At 47.6% G+C, this 19825-nt stretch overlaps 1 protein-coding gene across 1 annotated transcript in view; it reads right to left on the reverse strand.

Moving 5' to 3' along the window:
* LOC119972461 (EMILIN-2-like) overlaps positions 1-18900 on the reverse strand; it is a 108098-nt gene extending 89198 nt beyond the window's left edge. Inside the window, 2 exon segments of the mRNA XM_038809193.1 lie at positions 17726-17851; positions 18284-18900. Of these exon segments, the coding sequence (XP_038665121.1) occupies positions 17726-17851; positions 18284-18453 (296 nt within the window). The 5' untranslated portion in view covers positions 18454-18900.
* Positions 18901-19825: the final 925 nt, after the last annotated feature.

Consider the following 19825-nt stretch of genomic DNA (forward strand, 5'->3'; position numbering starts at 1 on the left):
GTATCAGCAACCTTAGCACACTCTGTCCCTTCATTCTGTGATGAATCTTACAGTTTAGATTACGGCCTGGAGTTTACAACTATTATAATGGCAAAATTGTCAGTGTTCCCTATCATTACTTCTCTGAAACTAATAACTTCTGGGGCCAATACATACACAGTTAACTATGGAAGTCCAGACGTTTCTGTCAGTAATTCTATGTTTCCTCACAGGGTACGCTGTTGAATTCTCTGCAGACTGCAATCAATGAGAAATCCCAACTGATAAGGACCGCCACTTTTAAGGTATTAGTCTGGCTGCAAAAACCCTTGACGAGGTTACATCTCGGTAACTAATGTGTAGGTAACGTTTTTCACAACCTATTGAGTTCATAATGACTATTGAACAGCCTCTCAGGCTCTTGGAAAACAAATTTTATATTTTTTGCAGTGTTAAATTCGTCCATCATGATTAAAAAAACATTTTTAAATAATAATGTCTTACGGTTGTTTGATATTTCAGTTTCTATCTTCATCCTATGTGTATTTCCCAATTTTTATTTGACTCTTGTGTAAAATGATATTAAAACGGGATGGATAATTAGTGTTTTTAGCTCCCTGGTTTGCTGTCTGTGAGAATTCCTCAATGTTAATCGGCTGCTTACCCTGGCTAATGTCATCACTGTTGTTGGACTCCTGGAGATCTCCTTGGCTTGATGCGTTGAATAAAATTAACATTAGGAAAGGTGAAATCCACACCACAGAAACCATTAGATTGTTGTGGGCAGCTTTCTTTGAGGTCACTAATAAGTGCTGCACTTTGTGATTGACTGCAAAATCCAGGCATTATCTTTTGTTGCTCTTTATCCAAAAATGTACGACCTCACATTTCTATGTATTGAACTGTATTTGCCACCTATACACCCATTCGACTAACACCTACGTATATGTTCCTGCATTCTTGCTCACAATTCACGATACCTCCAATCAGCAAACTTTAATGGCATCTTTGTTTCCATGCCCCAATCATCAACACAATTGGAAAACAAAAATGAATCCAATTAAATATTATCTATGCCTAAACATTATTCACATTCCATTAGGTCGCATTACAGGAAAAGTATGGGTTAGATTTAACATAAAGTAAGAATTTATTTCATTGATAAACATAGTCTAATTCATCCCCAAACATATTTTCTGTATTTTTTTTATTTTACTGCCATGTATTTTATACAGGTATACATGCAAAGATTGTATGATTTATTTTGTTTACTTATTCACTGATCACAATCTACACAGGGTTAAAAAAAACAGAGTGGGATTTTCCGCTCCCCGGGGCACGTTTTGTGGTGGTGGAGGCAGCCCCCCCATTGGTCGATGGTGGGATTTTCTGGTCTCGCCAGGCTTTCCCGTTGTTCGTACACCCCTCCGCACCACAAAACACGCCACGGGGGGGGGGGGGTCACCGTCTGCGGGACCAGAAGATCCCGCTGCCAGGAAAATCCTGCCCAGAGTTTAACTTGCGATCTGCAACCAAACATTCATTGCTGGATTATTTACATTTCTGAGAATTTCCCCAAGTTCCAAAGAGCCATAGAAGAAAAGACATTCAGGGGCTACACAGCAATCAAGGTGATTACTGAGTAATCATTAAAAAATAGGAGAGGCACGAATCAGGCTGTAGCCTGCTCAAAATGTTCCCTTGATTATTTTTGAAGCACTTTCCAAACACCGAATGCTTAGGCATATTTGTTTGATTGTCTATCTGCTGCAATACCATTCATCAAAAGACGTTGGAAGCAGAGGACACGATTTAATGAAAATTTTTCCAAGTGTGATTTTGAGTGCGTTAGATGGGGTGTTCTCGACAGCCGTGTTGGCAAGATCGTGGCCGGTATTTAACAACCGAAAATGAGTCCCACGAGCTTCTTGCCATTACTGGCTGTCTCGCCATCTGATTCGCTACTCAGCGTCTCACCGCTAACAAGCGGGAGCTGCTTTTAAACGCTCCCTCACCACTCACTCTTAATCAACTAATAAGAATGGCAGCGCACAGACCTGCTCCTCACTTTGGGGATGCCGGCCTGGCCAGGCTTCTCGACGCCATCGATGCGAAACAGGACATCTTGTTCCCTCGAGGGGGTCAGAAGCCAGGCAGCAGGGTTACCAATTGCGCCTGGGAGGCAGTGGCAGAGGCTGTCAGTGCGGCCAGTATGACCAGGAGGACCGCCATACAATGTCGGAAGAAGACTAATGACCTCTACCGAGCTACAAAAGTAAGTTACCATCTCACACCCTATTAGGAACGGTCCCTGGAAATCGAGGGGTTGGCCGAGGAGAGAACAGTAAGGTTGCCTGCACTGCAGAGGTGAGGATGCACTGCCCCTTCACCCAGATAACCTGTCTCAAGTGAGTTGCTCATGTCAGACAAAATGATCCTTCCCTCTCACTGACCACATATCTATTGTCTCGCAGGATCACCATCTGATGGGACCAGTCCATCGGAGTTGTTCCCCCATCGCCACCCAAGAGACCACCTTGGAGGAGAGCTCCAAGAAGTCCACCATTGAGGTGTTACAGCTGTCACCCCCCCACCTTGCACCAGCGCAGAGACACCCACCCTCAATGGTTGACATCAGTGGACAGGCATCTGGTGCACAATCTGGTGACAACCACACAGTTGCTGATGCACACCAGGTGGAGACAAGAACATCCAAGGAAGACAGTAATCGGATGTCTGCTGGATCCCAGGACTCAGTTGATCCGAGTCAGATGCCGGGTTTCTGGACTAGGTTCTCCCAGAGCTGATGCAAATAATAGGACACGGCGTAAGATTCAAGAGGGGATGTCAGCGGCATTCCGGTGAGTGCATAGCTGATTGGAGGACTCCCAAAGGCTATGGGTACAGGAGATGATGCCGACAATGTGTGGCACTAAAGGGCAACACTGCAAAGGTGGCGACCACATTGGAAAGCCTGGATGTACGGCGCCCGGATCTTGAGTGGTGGTACCCAAGGCATGTCTCAGTCTGTGACGATCATGGCTGAGGGCCTCAACATCATGTCCCAATCAGTGAGCGACATGTCCCAAATGCAGGTGGACATTACCGAGGCACGGCAGAGCATGGCCCAGTCACTGAGGACCATCACTGAGGGCGTCGACACCATGGTGCAGACAATGGGGTGACGCCAGGACTGACTGAAGCTGATGACTCAGAGGCCTCACATCCACTGTCCCTCCATCCCATGGAGATACCCAGGACTCTATGGACACTGTTAGGGAGGAGCAAGCAATGGAGGCCAACCCAGGGGCCTGCCAAAGAGATGATGGCAATCTCCAGTTCTTCCAAATTCTCCCCCTCCTGTCACTGACGCATCTCAAGGACAGTGGGCAGAACAGGGCGGCATGGCTATGTCAGTGACACTAGTAAGCCAGCCTGGGTCTCCGTCTCCAGGCCCTCCAGAAGGCGTCCGCCAAGGGCATCAAAGATAACAGGGTGCAGAAAGCAGCAGGCTGCCTCTACCTCCAATGTGCATCCTGAGGACACACCTAGACATAGCAGTACATCACGGTGATGAAAAAGAGAGGGGATCACTAACTGTGCATTGGGAATGGAGGGCGGGGGAAGCTGTACGAGGGTCAGTGAATGGGGAGAAGAAAGGGGGGAAATGCAGGGAAGGAGGGGATTTGGCGTAAGAAGTGATTGATGGGAAGGAGGGATTGGGGTGAGGGATTGGGTGGGACAGAGGGGAATGCTGGGATGGGAGGATTTGGAGAAGGGGAGGATTTGGGAAGGAGGGGATTTGGGTGGAGGGAGGGATTGGGGGGAAGAATGATTGGGGTTTTAGGTGGGATGGAGGGGAATGAGGGGAAGGGAAGACTGGGGGAAAGGAGGGATGGGGGGAGCTGATGGACAAAGCTCCCCCTGTGAAGTGAGGATGCGGGCCTCCCTGGTCCTCCAGGCATGCCTTTGATTTCCCTTTCATTGCTGTTTCCTGTCCTCCATCCTCCGGCTCCTCCTGCTGGTCTGCTCTGGGCTTATCCTTCATTACATCCTAGTCTGCCTCCTCCTCCACCTCAGATTCCTCAGGTGAGGCTGCATGTCCCTCCTCCTCCAGCATGTCACCTCACTGCTATGCCAGGTTGTGGAGGGTACAGCAGACCATCACTAACGGGAGACCCTCTAAGGGCTGAACTGTACTGCACCATCAGAACGGTCCAAGCATCGCATATTTAGTAGTCCGATGCACTGCTCAATGGGAGCATTGGTGGCAGCATGGACCTCGTTATATCAGGATTCCGACCAGGGTCTCTGGCCTCCACACTGGCATCATCAGCCAGAACTTCAACGGGTATCCCTTATCCCCCAAGGGCCATGATGCTAGGGTGGTCCTCGAAGGCGCCGAGGGTTAACAAGTGTCCCAGGATACAGCTGTCATGCTTGCTCCCTGGAAAACGTGCACACATGTGCATGATCTAGAGGAGGTGGCCGCACACAAATTGAACATTCAGAGAGTGGAACTCCTCCCTGTTACTGAAGGGCACCCCCTGATGCCCCGGTGTGTGCAAGGCGACATGTGTGCCATCAATTAGCCCTGGACCTGGGGCATCCCGGCGATGGCAGAGAATCCTGAAGCCCAGGCATCTTGGCTGTCCTGGTCCAGTACAAAGTTGATAAAATCTGATGTCCGGGAGTACAGAACATCAGTTACCTCACGGATGCACTTGTGGGCTGTAGCTTGGGAAATCCCGCACTAGTCCCTATTTGAGCCCTGAATGAACAAGATGTTCAGGGCTGCAGTGACCTTCACGGCCACCGGGAGCAGGCATCCTCCTCCTCCACGGCACAGATGCTGCACTGTCTCTTTGTTAAGATGCTGTCTCCTGCGGGAAATGATGTCCATCATCTCCTCGAAAGATCAACGATGCCTGTCCACCTTCGATGATGGCTGGCATCCCCCTCCGGTTTCCTCCTCGGATTGATGGGTGACCGGGTCTTCAGGGGGTATGAGGGCACCCCCTGCACATGGGATGCCACCTCTAGAACTGCGTCAATGCTGCTTCTGCCTTCTGCAGCACCTGCCTTCCTCGGCTGCCACCTGCACCACAAGCGCAGCCTCTGTGGGACCAATAGCACCAGCCATATTGTTTTTTTAAATAAATTTAGAGTACCCAATTAATTGTTTTCCAATTAAGGGCCAATTTAGCGTGGCCAATTCACCTAACCTGCACATCTTTAGGTTGTGGGGGCGAAACCCACGCAAACACGGGGAGAATGTGCAAACTCCACACGGGTAGTGACCCAGAGCTGTGATTGAACCTGGACCTCGGCACCGTGAGTCAGCAATGTTTTTTTTTAAATTTAGATTACCCAATTATTTTTTCCAATTAAGGGGCAATTTAGCGTGGCCAATCCACCTACTCTGCACATTTTTGGGTTGTGGGGGTGAAACCCACACAGACACGGGGAGAATATGCAAACTCCACACGGACAGTGACCCAGAGCCGGGATCGAACCTGGGACCTCAGCGCCGTGAGGCGGTTGTGCTAACCACTAGGCCACCGTGCTGCCTGTGAGTCAGCAATGTTAACCACTGCACCACCATGCTTCCTTCCCAGCCATATTGTTATATCTATATCTGGCATTGGAGGAGAGAGACCAACAATCAGTTAGGGCTTCCACCCCGGGACCCTCAAATCCCCCAAGCCTCACCGACCCTTACGTATCCCCCTTCTCTGAGTACCTTCCACCAAACGTGTTATACTGGAAAACCTCACTCTGCACACTCACTCCCAACCACAACAGAAGCCCCTAGACCCCACACCCCTGCCGCGAACATTAGGGAGACCGTGCTCAAGTGCCCTCCCCTGATCAACACATTTACCCTATGGTTGCGAGGATATCCCCAGTGCTGAATTACAGCTCTTGAATGTTTGATTGTTGGCTGCTGCCTCTATGGTGTTGACGCTTCTAGATTTCAGGAAAACTGTTCAGGCTTCAAAATCTGATTAAAATGCGAGGCAATAATCATTGTCTGAGACATAGCACATGTACCCACGAGAAGCCACTTTAGAACTGTGAAATGTTCTCACAACCAACAAGGCCAATTCCTTATTAGCAATAGCCTTCAGTTGTAAAGCTAAAGGCTGCTCACAGCCAAGGGAATTAAAGTGGCCTTCAGCATATAACCATGAACAGGGTTCTGTCCTGAAGTGTTTGGTAGGACAAACAGACAGGTAGCAGCTGTAGTGCCCCTGTTATGGGTGTCCATAATATGTAAAGATGGCTTGAAGGCCTCACAGAAGGAAAGCCCCTCACTACAGGCCCCTAGCCCAGGGGTGACTTCCCAACTGGAACGCTTCAGCCCCCCCCAACAAGCCTCCTGAGGGGTTCCCCCAGCGACTGTAGGCAACAGTGCCCTTGAGCTGCAAGCCGAAAAATGGAAATGGCTTCTCATATCCTCAGTTCCCCTCAGCAGCCATTGTGCCAGCTTCACATTTTTTAAAAGGAGTACAAACAACGTTTGCGAGATATCTCGCTGGGGAGCTGGTTAATTTCCGGGAGGCCGTTTCGTTATTTCAATCTCACTAATGAGATGGAAATTAATGCAAATTAGGGTTAATGATATGCTTGCCATATTTGGGCTTGATTGTAACTCGCATCAGGAATGGGCCGGTTAGATAGCAAACTGATTCTCAATTTTAGCCTTTCCTGCTATTTAACCGGCGTGCCCTGATCCACGCTGGGCGCAATGCGGTGGTTAAATCATGTCTAGAGTGTTTGAATATATTTAACGCAGATTCTTGATAAACAAGGGTGAAAGGTTATCGGGGAAGGCAGGAACATGGAGTTGAGGTCATAATCAGCCATGATCTTAATGAATGGCGGAGCAGGTTTGAGGAGCCAAGTGGCCAAAGTATGTTCGCTTGTACAGCTCAGGACACACAAGGTACAGTCTGAAACAAAATAATGCTCTGATGCAAGTCATTTAATGTGAGCAAACTGAATCACTGTTAGTCTGCACAGATAGAATGTGGAAGGCTTATTCTTCCTGTGAATGCAATGGAATAGTTCCTTACAGCTTTGAGAATCCCTAATCTCACTGATCTAAGCGTTTATTGCCTACAGTCGCAAGGCTCTGAAACACTACAGCAGCCAAACCTATTTAATGAATGGAGTTTTTTAAAGGAGAACTGCTAACTTACCTTTCAGCATTCGAGTGGTTAACCATACCTAATCTGCAAGTATTTATATATCATTCCTTAATTATTTCCCTGTAGCTGATGCTTCTTGTAATTAGCTGAAGGGTATGGGGCCGCAGAAAGATTAAAAGGTATTTCACTTTATACTAATTCCTTCAGCTGCTCAATCCAACTAACTTCTTATCAGTTTTAATTACAGGGTTGAACCACAGAAACGCTCTGGAGAATTTGAAAGGATTTCCCTCGAAGAGACTCTATCTGATCAAAGCTATTTCATTCAGTGGGAAAGTTTATCTCAACACAAGCCAGAAACCTTTGCCAAGAGCAGGAGGGAATTATTTTAAAACAACATTTCTCTATTTTGGAGAGGGTGTATTATTATCATCCTTCAGTTTCCAATTTTTTCATTTTTCATTATGTGTGAAATGTTTCAATTATGCACATTCACACTCCTCTCATGTCACATCCCTCAAGACGAGCAGGAAATGAAAGATGTGACAGATTACTCATCATCACCCTGGGAAAGGGGTCAAGATGCAGGTGGGCAGAAATCAGCTCATCCTGTTCACGATTTACATAGAGGCCCAACTGAGGTAGCACTTAGATTGTACATTTTTGTTAGCAATTGAAATACAATGTTAAGAGATTTTACTGCCAACACTAATAACCCAAGAACTTGTATTTATGTACAGCATTTCATGACTGCAGGACCTCCCAAGGCTCTTCACAGCCAATAAAGTACTTTTGAAGTTACATAGGGAATTAAAATGAGGAATTAATTAAAAGGAAAAATCATTTTATGGTACAACGGGGAGAAAAATTCAACAGCACGACACATGGTAATGTTTCAGCTCGGTAAAGCATTTGCAACATGGAGGAATGTTACTAAGTAAACACAACATTTTTCTGGCAATTTTACATCAGAGACAACCACTTTTAAAGCACATCATTCCTTTGAAATATTGTAACTATACAAATGTTCATGCCATTACTTCAAAGTAATGTTGTGGTTTAAAAACTAATTACAATAGTCAACGTTTGCTTTTCCATTCTCTACCTTGTGTCCTGAAAGAGACCATGGACACCAACAGACCTCCAATACCTGCCGGACTGCCAATGGTTCATGTGTGAGTCTGGTCAGTTAGTTTAGCCACGCTACAATAATGGAAGACATCTCAGCCAATTCTGGTCCCCCTGCTTAATCATACCCCACACACTGGCATTTTCCAGCAGGGCTCGCTGCATAGCAAACAGGGAAGAAAATTCTGACAAATTTTCTCCTCACTGCCGAAGGTTGCTGAAACCAATTGTTAAGGCTCCGAATTCTGCCCCAGGTAAGATCCGTTGATAAAGAAATATGGGATGCGATTCTGCCAAAGAATTACCAAGTGAAGTGTAATTTTGGGTGGGTTTGGCGAGGTGTTTTCCGCCAGTGTTTTGGTGAGATCCAGACCTGTATTCAACCGCACTCATTTTTTGGGGGGGCTTGGCAAGTTTCTCTCACCTGTCAAGCCCACACTTCGAATTTTTTTCAAAACTGAACTTGCCAACCGACTGGTTTTTTAGGGATCGGTAAGCCATATGGAAAGGGCGCCCCGATCTCAAAGTGAGCTTGAAGGTTCCCCACACCTCCACCCACAGACATTGCGATCTCCCGCAGACATGGGCATCACCATTCCCCCAAGTGAAGACACGCTGCTGTGGTGTCACGGAGGAACCACCCCACCTTTAGGGCCTTCCCCTTTCAGTCCCTCCCTGACTTTCAGCCCCCCGCCATTTAAGGACCCCCCTCCCTTCACCCACCAAACCTACATAATGCCGATTCACCTCCCTACCATTCATACCTCCCTTCACCGCCTCCCCCTCCATGGGTATGGCCCCCCTCAAACCTCCAGCCTTGGCAGTGTGAACCTGGCACCCTGGCACTACCAGCCTGGAACTGTCCCTGACACACTGGCAGTGCCAACCTGGCATCCTGGAAGGGTGCCTGGGTGTCAGAGTACATGCCAGGGCACTGCCACAAACACCCAGGGGCCCCAATGGGATCCAAGACAGCTGGAGTGGCCATCACACCTGGTCTCTGCTTGTGGAGACCAGTACCAATCAGTGCCTGGGTGAGGCCTTGCCAGTGCAGCTGGGAAAATGCAGCCTCAACCCGGCCACACGTATGTAAATGAGCCTAATTTCTCATTTAAATATCGTCACCTGGATCATGCCCAGATCACGGCAGGCGCCACGGGTCATGTGACAGTTTTGCACCTGGTGCGAAGCTGTTTTAGGCCACTCCCGTGATGCTCCTGGTGCAACAGGATCGGCACCCAGCGCGACCCGGTGGGAAAATCGTGCCCATGGTTTCAATATCCCAAAGAGATATTTAAAGGATGATGGGCAGAATTAAATGGGGCTTCCCACCAGCGAAAGGGTCACTCTGAGGAGCGTTAATTGGCTGGAGAATGGACAGCTCTCTCTTTCTCAGGAAACAGTCCCACCTCAGGGAGCTGCTGGCCAATCTGACTGTTCAGCAAATCTGTAGTCACAACACGATCACTGGGAGTGGTGGCCACCGCTGGGACTACAGACAGGTCGATCTGTCTAAATGCTAAAATCAGTATTGAGGTATGTGCCAGAATCAGTATTGAGGTATGCGCTACCCTTCTCCTTAAACATCCTGATTACTTTCTTCAATTAACAAAAGAACTATTTACAAAAATACACAAGTGTCTCTTCAAAACAGACTCTTATAAGGTGAGCCGGTCAGGGGACTTCTTGATCGTTTGACAGAAGGGATATCGTCAGTTTGTAGCTCATCGGGTTGATTCTCGATTTGCGACGGTACATCCGTGCAGATTTTCCTCAGTTCTCTCTGGAACGTTACTGGGTTCCTCGGGATAGCTTGCAGCGACGTCACTTTCATTTGTATCCGTATCACCTATGAGCCTACATGGGCCAAGTTGTCCCAATGGTTTGCCGTGCGGTTCTCCCCGCTTCAGATGGTCCAGGTGTTTTTTTTAACCTTCTCCCTTAAACATCTGTCTCATGCGAAACTGAACCTGTTTTTTCGACGACCGTTCCCTGGATCCAATTTGGGCAGCACCAAAATTCTTGACATAAAGAAGATTGTCCACCTCAGACGTTCTTTCAACTTTCTTTGAGTCATGGTGATTTTTCTGTTCTTTCTGTTTAGCATCCAGGCTCCCTGCCAAATTTGCAAATATAAGATCCAATTGCATTACAATGCACCTGCCCGTTATTAACCCGGCGGGTGTAAAGCATGTGGTGACATGAGGTATAGTCTGATAGGTTAGGCGGCACGGTGGCACAGTGGTTAGCACTGCTGCCTCACAGTGCCAGGAACCCGAGTTCAATTCCAGCCTTGGCTGACTGTGTGGTGTATGCTCTTTCTCTCTGTGTCTGCGTGGGTTTCCTTCAGATGCTCCGGTTTCAGTCCACAGTCCAAGATATTCAAGTTAGGTGGACTGGACATGATAAATTTCCCCTTAGTGTCCAAAGATGTGCAGGGTAGGGCAGGTTACAGGGATGGAGTAGGGGGGTGGTCCTGTTAGAGTGCTCTTTTAGAGCGTTGGTGCAGACCCGATAGGCCAAATGGCCTCCTTCTGCACTGTAGGAATTCTATGGTGAGCAGGAGGCAGGTTGGTCTGAATTATCATAGAATTTACAGTGCAGAAGGAGGCCATTCGGCCCATCGAGTCTGCACCGGCTCTTGGAAAGAGCACCCTACCCAAGGCCAACACCTCCACCCTATCCCATAACCCAGCAACCCCACCCACCAGTAAGGGCAATTTTGTACACTAAGGGTAATTTATCATGGCCAATCCACCTAACCTGCACATCTTTGGACTGTGGGAGGAAACGGGAGCACCCGGAGGAAACCCACGCACACACGCGGAGGATGTGCAGACTCCGCACAGACAGTGACCCAAGTAGGAATCGAACCTGGGACCCTGGAGCTGTGAAGCTATTGTGCTATCCACAATGCTACCGTGCTGCCCTACATCCAAATGTAAGTTGTAGAGGGGCTGGTGACTGTTGCAATTTCTCAACATCACTGACGAGGTTGTGTGTTTCATTTCATTTCCATTTGGAATGAGCATCTATGATGAGCAAAAACAAGGAGCCCATAAATGGGCCCGTGAAATTGCGTGTCACCGGACCCATAGTCGACCTGGCCACTCCCAATCAATATTCATCCTGGGCCACCACATGTAACTGCGTGTTATTATCTTTGTCTACGATGAGGACAGTATAGTTCCTGTAGTAATCGCTTCCTAGTGAGAGTGGCAACGGCCACCCTTGCTCCCCATAACAATATGCACAACTTAACTCGTCTTTTCTTATCTGAAAGGGTCACAACTGCTCAGCCGTGTTCGCCTTACGGCAGCCGTAAAGGGCCGTGAAGGGTGTCTTTTTGGGTCCAAGGCTTTTTTAAAAAAATCTTGATTCAAAGCTTTTCAACAAAAATATGAATATACAGAATGTCAAAAGAACAACAAAGGAACATCAAAAGAACATCACATTAGCCCAACAAACAGCCCCATCCCACCAGAACCCCTGACACTGACCTCCAGCCACGCCCTACCTTCCCCATTTCTTGTGGGTCCAAGGCTTGACCTGTCGTGTCAACACTGGCAGTATATCTAGAAAAATGTAAAGTTTCCTGTAGTATTTGGGGAGGCACTATGCTGTATGGAAGGCAAAGACATCCCAAAGTGCCCGTGTTTGCAATGCTTGTGCACAGCATAGGTTGAAGCTTGTATCCGTAGGCTGCTAACAATAAGTCCAGCATTGAACCCAAGCTGAAACTATGGGGGGAATGTCCTCATCCTCCCTGATGGTACGTTTTTACTCCAAATATTACCATGAGTCCCTCCATTTCAATTTGCAAGTAAAATTGTTCAGCACCGGTCAAATCCTCAAGACATAGTCTATAGCCCTTTCTGCACCATCTTCCATTTTATGGCCAAAACCGATCTGATTTCATAAGGGAACGCATTGCAGGAAAGAATTCTCTCTTTTGAAGGGTCAAGATGGACCAAGAGACTGGATAACTGTAAAGATAGTTTAACTTGGTCAAAGGCTTCTTTCTGATGCTCTTTCTAATATCACCTCTGATGCGTCTTGAGTAGTGTGTGTAAGGGTGCCAACATTGTACAAAGATTAGGAATAAATCTGCTGTAATAATTCACCATTCCTAAAAAGGATTTCAATTCTGATATATTTTGTGAGGGCCGGTGCTTGCTTAATTTCTTTGATATTCTTCTCCATTGGGTGCAGCCCTGTGGCGTCTGCCCTGAATCCTAAATATCTCACTTCCTGAGCTTGGAACATACATTTCTCTCATTTCAGCCTTCCTCCGGCCTTCTTAATCTTTTTAAAACATCTTTGAGATTTGCTAGGCGCTCCTCCTTGGACGCTCCTTTAACCAATTCATCATCTAGATGGGCAGAACCTTGGGTAAATCCTGTAATAACGTTTCCATCGTGCATTGGAAAATTGCACATGCAGAAGACACTCCAAAATGTTGCTGGGTGTACTGGTATAAGCCATTGTTGGGAGTTTATAGTTACAGATTCCCTGGATGTTTCGTCTAACTCTAATTGTTGGCGTGCATGACTCATATCAAGATTGGAATAAGTTAAGCCTCCTGCCAATTTATCGTATTAAACTTCAATTCTTGGTATTGGGTAACGGTCCAATTTGTCTGCCCTATTCACAGTTAGTTTGAAGTCCCCACATATCCTAATGGTTCCATCTGGTTTCACCACTGGAACGATTGGAGCCGCCCACTCTGGAAGCTTAATAGGTTTGATGATGCCTAATTCTTTTCACTCGATTGAGTTCAGACTCAACATTCTCATGTGAGGCATAGGGGATATGTCCAGCTCTGATAAACTTGGGTGTGGTCTCAGGATCCAAGTAAATCTTTGCTTTTCAGCTGTCCATCTTGTCGAACCCGCCTTGATATTTTTAAGAGGCCATGAAGACCTCCTTCATTAATTTGTCAGATTTCTAGCCAGTTTCATCTAATTTGGCTAAGACAATCCCAGCCTATCAGACTTCGCCCTTGACCCCCATTACAATTAAAGGAAATTGAGCTGACTGGTGCTGGTAACTTACAGGCATTGTGGTTGTTCCTTCTTAAAGATTCCCCAGCATACATGGCTAGCCTGGCCATTATGCTTTTCAACTGCAGGGGCTGGACCCCACCTTGCAAATAACGATAAGTTTGTTCACCTACATGTCTAGCAGAGGACCCTGTGTCCACCTCCATTCCACGTGGTTGACTATTTACCATCAGTATAATTGTAATTGGGGGATATATTGCCCACCTTTATGTTGTTTAAACTGTATACTTCATTTTTAGGGTTATTCTCAACAATGTGTACTGGAGTCTAAGTTTTTTTTTTGACGGACCCTGTGGGCTCTGCCTAGCCTTGCATTTCCTCCTAAAGTACCCCTCCTATTGTAGGCATAATATGTAACTTTCCTAAATTTACACCTTTCCTGAGGATGCCCTCCCCCACACCAGTAGCATTCTTCACAGCTCCTGGTCTGCAAAACAAATTTCCTATATCTCTGCACTCTCTTTTGCTCTGAGCCGCTTTCCTCGTTACTTTCTGAGTCTTCATCTTTAGCACCAAACCTGGTGGACCTGCTTGCACGCTCTGCAACTCCATAACCCACCTCTCGGTACTTTCCATTGTGTGGACGACCTCAAATTTACATTCTTTAAGGTAATCTCTGCCTCAGTTAACAACTTATTTTGTGTGGCCATGTCATTAACACCGCAGACCAACCTGTCCCTCAGCATGTCATTTAGTGTAGTTGCAAACTCGCATTGTTCAGCCATTTGATTTGACGGGTCAAAACACTGCAATTCTCTCCCCTGGGGCCCTTATTGCCAAATTGAACTTGTATCATTGCATTATTATCGAAGGCTTCGTGTGATAATGCCACTTGGCTAATTCCACAAGCTCCTTGGGGGCATCTGGAGAGGTCAGACTCCTTATCAGGTTATATGTGGGAGCCCCGCAGCCCATCAATAGGATTACCCACTGCTTTTTTTCCACCTCTATTTTGTTGTCCTCAAACAAATAGCAGAGGGGTTTGACATATAGCACGATTCAGCAGACAAAAGACCGCTTTTCTAAATGGCTGCCGGGAATCACCCCACCAGTCAATGGCAGTTTGCCATTTTTTGGCCTTGTGGAGTTTCTCATCAGTGAGACCATACTGGAGAACTGGAGAGCTGATCTCAACAGCAGGAACGGCTTTTCACAGATCGGGCACCATTTTGAGTGGCAGCCCCAATATCCCCCACCCCACCCTTTCAGACACCCCTGCTTTCTGCTCCCCCCTCACCTCCCTAACCTTGTTGAGGCTCCTGGAAACACCCCCTCATCCCCCCTCCAATTGGTAAGGCTCCTCCGGACCGACACCTGGAACTGCCAGCCTGCACCCTGGTATTGCCACTCATACATCCAGAGTGCCGGGCTGGCAATGCCGAGGTGCCCCGCTACCTCTCTGCCAAGTCTCCAACCACCTGGGGATCTCTAATGCCCTGCAAGTCCCCCTGCACCCCTCCCCCCCCCCCTCCCCCCCAAGCTGCCATTATGCCAGGTTCACGTTTGTGTGAACCAGTACTAAACAGCACCCTGGCAAGGTCTCGTAGGCGTGGTTGCTGGAGTCCCAGGTGCTGGGTGAATCCGGCATTCAAGTATTCTTATGACCCTAATGGCTCATTTAAATATGCTGATCTGGATCTCGCCCGGCAAGGGAAAATTCCAAATTGCACCCGGCAGAACGAGACTCGTGATTAACCATTCGCAGAGCCTGATTTGGAATTCATAGAATTTACAGTGCAGAAGGAGGCCATTCGGCCCATCGAGTCTGCACCGGCTCTTGGAAAGAGCATCCTACCCAAGGTCAACACCTCCACCCTATCCCCATAACCCAGTAACCCCACCCAACACTAAGGGCAATTTAGCATGGCCAATCCACCTAACCTGCACATCTTTGGACTGTGGGAGGAAACCGGAGCACCCGGAGGAAACCCACGCACACACGGGGAGGATGTGCAGACTCCGCACAGACAGTGACCCAAGCCGGAATCGAACCTGGGACCCTGGAGCTGTGCAGCGATTGTGCTATCCACAATGCTACCGTGCTGCCCATATTCACCTGACATGCCCGGCGTACGATCGCTGGATCGTGCCCCCATTGGCCAATCAGGTCACATGACATGCCAGGAACGTGCCTTCCCCGCCACTCCGAATCTGAAACAATGTTGAGGAAACGTTAAAGAGAAGTTTATAATGTTATTGTTCTACGAATTTGACACCCGACCTTCATGTATTTTCATTTCAAATGACCAAATTGAAAATCAGTGTTACTGGACTGGTGATGAGTGGATCATGGGGTTGAGCTGATGATCTGCATCATAGAATGCACTGGCCCAAACAAACAACTGAGTTCCATCTGGCCAGTCCCAAAATAGCAGATAATGGTTCACCTCACAATATGAAGAGTTGGCATAACACCACGGTAACTAATCAGTGCCATAGCCTCAACACATGATGCGCACAGAAAATGGTCTAACTAGTCACCAGCGAGATTCTGATCTTGGGTGAATAGATTCATGCTATTAAACAAGAGTTTGGTGAATGTGGTTGGACGAAGCGAACCACTCACAGTGGATATTCTAGTTTTGCCACAAATTTGCTACATGTGCATTTTTGTTAATATGCATAGACCACCAGAGCAAGTCTTAAATTGGTTGACCTGCGTAAGGTGTCACAATTTTATCCTTTCTGGTGGCTTTGGTAAAAACAAAGCCTTTAAAGGTGCTTTATACATGATAATTTAATGGCTCAGCTTGTAGGGAGGCAATATTCATACATGTTTATATTGCTAAAGCTTCCCTTATTCCAGTAGCATTTCTGAGGGCCTACACTTCTGCCCCTGGGGTGAGGGAGCCAGTTTTGGCAATCTAATTATTACATCATAGAATTTACAGTGCAGAAGGAAGCCATTCGGCCTATCGAGTCTGCACCGGCTGCTGGAAAGAGCACCCTACCCAAGGTTAACACCTCCACCCTATCCCCAAGGTTAACACCTCCACCCTATCCCCATAACCCAGTAACCCCACCCAACACTATGGGCAATTTTGGACACTAAGGGCAATTTATCATGTCCAATCCACCTAACCTGCACATCTTTGGACTGTGGGAGGAAACCGGAGCACCTGGAGGAAACACACACGGGGAGGATGTGCAGACTCCGCACAGACAGTGACCCAAGCCGGAATCGAACCTGGGACCCTGGAGCTGTTAAGCGATTGTGCTATCCACAATGCTACCGTGTGCCCGAATTAGGAATGTGTTAAGACCGAAGGCAAGGACTCCACACGAGGCCAGGTAGGCAGGATACACTCGATATATTTACTACTTACAATACAATAATTACTCTACTTATCTCCCCGCAGGGTCACCATGCCCGACTTGCTCCTGGGTCCGGGTTTATATCCTGTGGGGTTCCTCCAAATGGGAGAGGCCCACCCCTCGAATCATCTGGAGAGCTCCTACTCCAAGTTTTAGGAGGGGAACTGTATACAATTTAGGTTTGGTCCCTTAGGGGGACGTAACAAAATGACAGAGAGGTCAATCTCTGATCCTCTTGGAAAAAAAAGTTGAAGATGACACCAGGCCTCAAAGGTATTGTGACACACCCCTAACCAATCAGCATTTGGTACTGGCGCCAAAGGCCGTCTGTAAACTTTTCGCTATCAGGCAGGGCAAGAAAGAGTGGGTAGTTTTGGAAGAGTTTGCTTTTAAATGTAAACCTCAATCAGTTTTCAGAGGAAGTGGAATCTGTGGGAGGGGGTTGGGGAAGAAACTCGAGGCTCTCACTGAAATCAGCCTGCATGGATTGAGAGGAGGAAGGAGGCTTTTCCATTGAGATAAGCGGGTTGCAGACAGCGCCTTTGTCTGGCTTCACGATAAAGTGGACGAGTTTCATTTACGGATTCGAGCCCCTTTGGATGTGAGAATGTCAAAACGTGACCAGACGCACTGCATCTGGGCATGACCGAATTCGCGCCAAGGACACTCCATCCCACCAGTTGCATCAATGTTGAATTTTTTGAAGTAGCATTCATTCCATCTTGGCGCCTGGGAATTTAAAATTCGGAAACAAATGGGTTTGCGGTTTGTAATCGGCTGTTTAGTTTACAGTGTAGCCAAAACTTAGACCAGCTGTTTTAGCCAGAAACATATCACATCAGCTTAATAATGGTTGATTATGGGGTGGGATGATTTATTGTTGGATTTCTGTAGTTAAACAATTTCGGAAAATGTGTGTGCGAGTGGTTGGGTGAGAGGCAGATACGATCCAGAGCAGAGACACTCTGACTGGCCCCTGTGCTGTGTCGTGTTGCAGAGCGGAATTCTCTTCTTATTCCCTTAATTACCAGGAGTTTGTGAAAGTTTCCCGGTCCCGGGGGGGGAGGGAGGATGCTCCTTACTTACACCACGGCTGGCGGGCAGTTACTCTGACCCCAGGGGCACGGCTGATATTCCGCCTTGGCGTAACTCTCCGTCCCGTCCAGCACCGTGCAAGTGACGTTTTTCGTTACAATGTAAGCACACCAGTTCCTGCAGGAGGGGGGGTGGGGGGAGAGAAACCACACGTTAGATCCCAGCATCTCCTCTGGCCAACGGGCAAAGTCTACAGCCGCCACATTAAAACATTCCCCCTCCCCAACTGCTGAAAACAAGTTTTCTCTGGGAATCCAGGATTACTATGGAACTTCGGTTTGAACTAAGGTCCACCCTGGTCAAATTTGGATACCCCTTACTAATGGAGCCAGACTAAGGTTCATACATACAATATAATCCATTTATCGTTAATTTAAATCAACTTGTTCACCATACTTAGTAGCGAATTTTAAAAATAATAATCCCACGAGTGTATTTAACGAGCAAAGTCAACGTATACAATGATGCAGAAGATGTTGGTGTAAGTACAGGGAGGGTTACGTCTTGTGGTAAAGCTGTTCAAAGTAGACTGGCTAAGGGTCGACTTACTTGTTGCGTCCTGTGAGTCTGTTGGCAGCTTGTTGGGGCGTGGATCTTGAGGAATAGAGATGATATCTGGAAGATGGAAGAGTGGCTTCCACATCAGACAGTAGAACGCTGATCAGGATCAAAGACCAGCTCAGCCAAGTCGCCGCGCTCTCAACTACTCTTCCGGTCATTGCAGCTTTCTGAAATATCCACCTTTCTGGGCAGGATTACCGATCGCTTTGAACGGGAGACGGCGGCCAACCTTGTCTTCGGAACCTGAGGGGAATGCAAGCTTCGACCAGCAGCAGGGAGCAGGCTGCAGTCAGCTTGGAGTGGCGCTGCCTGGTGATGTGATGAAGAGGAGAGACAGACCCCTCCAGCGAGGATTCGGGCTTTTCCTGTTGCTCTGGGCTGAAACTTTTTTTTTTACGGAATGACGTTAATCTTTCTGCACTGGAGCTTCGGGCACACCACTCGGAATACTGCTGCTTGTTTTTTTTTGGGGGGGAGAAAAAAAACTTGGCTGAGGCCCCATCCCAATGACTCGATAGGAGACTGTCTGAGACTCACTACCTCAGCACAGTGAGTGTGTGCGGTGGGAATCTGCAGCAGAGGGACAAAATAATACACCAGAGACGCAAGACATCGGCTGCGGGGGGGGGGGGGGGGGGAACTCCAGTCTGTTTCACATCGCACCATGTCCATGTGAAATTAACTTTCTCCTAACCCCCCACCCACAAAAAGACTGGTTTGCCAAGACAAAACTTCAGTTTAGATCCAACTCGTTGTTAACTGTGGATAAAAATAGCACATTTGTAATTTTCTTGAAACCGCTCACGTATTTAGCAATTCAATTTGAACACGATATTTGACATATTTTACAGAAACGTTTAACTCCTCAGATTAACAATAGGCAAAAGCAAAAAAAACAAACCCCGAACAAACAGATTCGCGCTGTTTAGAATACTGCCACTTACCCTGTCACATGTGCCCACTGGAGATTGGGCGAGTGAGAAGTGCCTTGATTGAAGTCTAGAAGTTCCTGAGCAGCCTGGACAAGGTGGAGGTGGAAAGGATGTTTCCTTTTGTGGGTGCGTCCAGAAGTTGGGAGGGAGGGGGGACTGTTTTAAAATTAGGGAGTCGCACTTTTCGGACAGAGATGGGGTGATTTTTTTTCTCTTAAGGGTTTTGTGACTTTGGAAGTCTCTGCCTCCAGAAGAGGGGCCTCACGGTAGCATGGTGGTTAGCATCAATGCTTCACAGCTCCAGGGTCCCAGGTTCGATTCCCGGCTGGGTCACTGTCTGTGTGGAGTCTGCACGTCCTCCCTGTGTGTGCGTGGGTTTCCTCCGGGTGTTCCGGTTTCCTCCCACAGTCCAAAGATGTGCGGGTTAGGTGGATTGGCCATGCTAAATTGCCCGTAGTGTAAGGTTAATGGGGGGATTGTTGGGTTACGGGTATACGGGTTACGTGGGTTTAAGTAGGGTGATCATTGCTCGGCACAACATCGAGGGCCGAAGGGCCTGTTCTGTGCTGTGCTGTACTGTTCTATGTTCTAGAAGGCA

This window comes from Scyliorhinus canicula, chromosome 10, assembly GCF_902713615.1.
Source record: "Scyliorhinus canicula chromosome 10, sScyCan1.1, whole genome shotgun sequence".
NCBI classification, from domain to species: domain Eukaryota; kingdom Metazoa; phylum Chordata; class Chondrichthyes; order Carcharhiniformes; family Scyliorhinidae; genus Scyliorhinus; species Scyliorhinus canicula.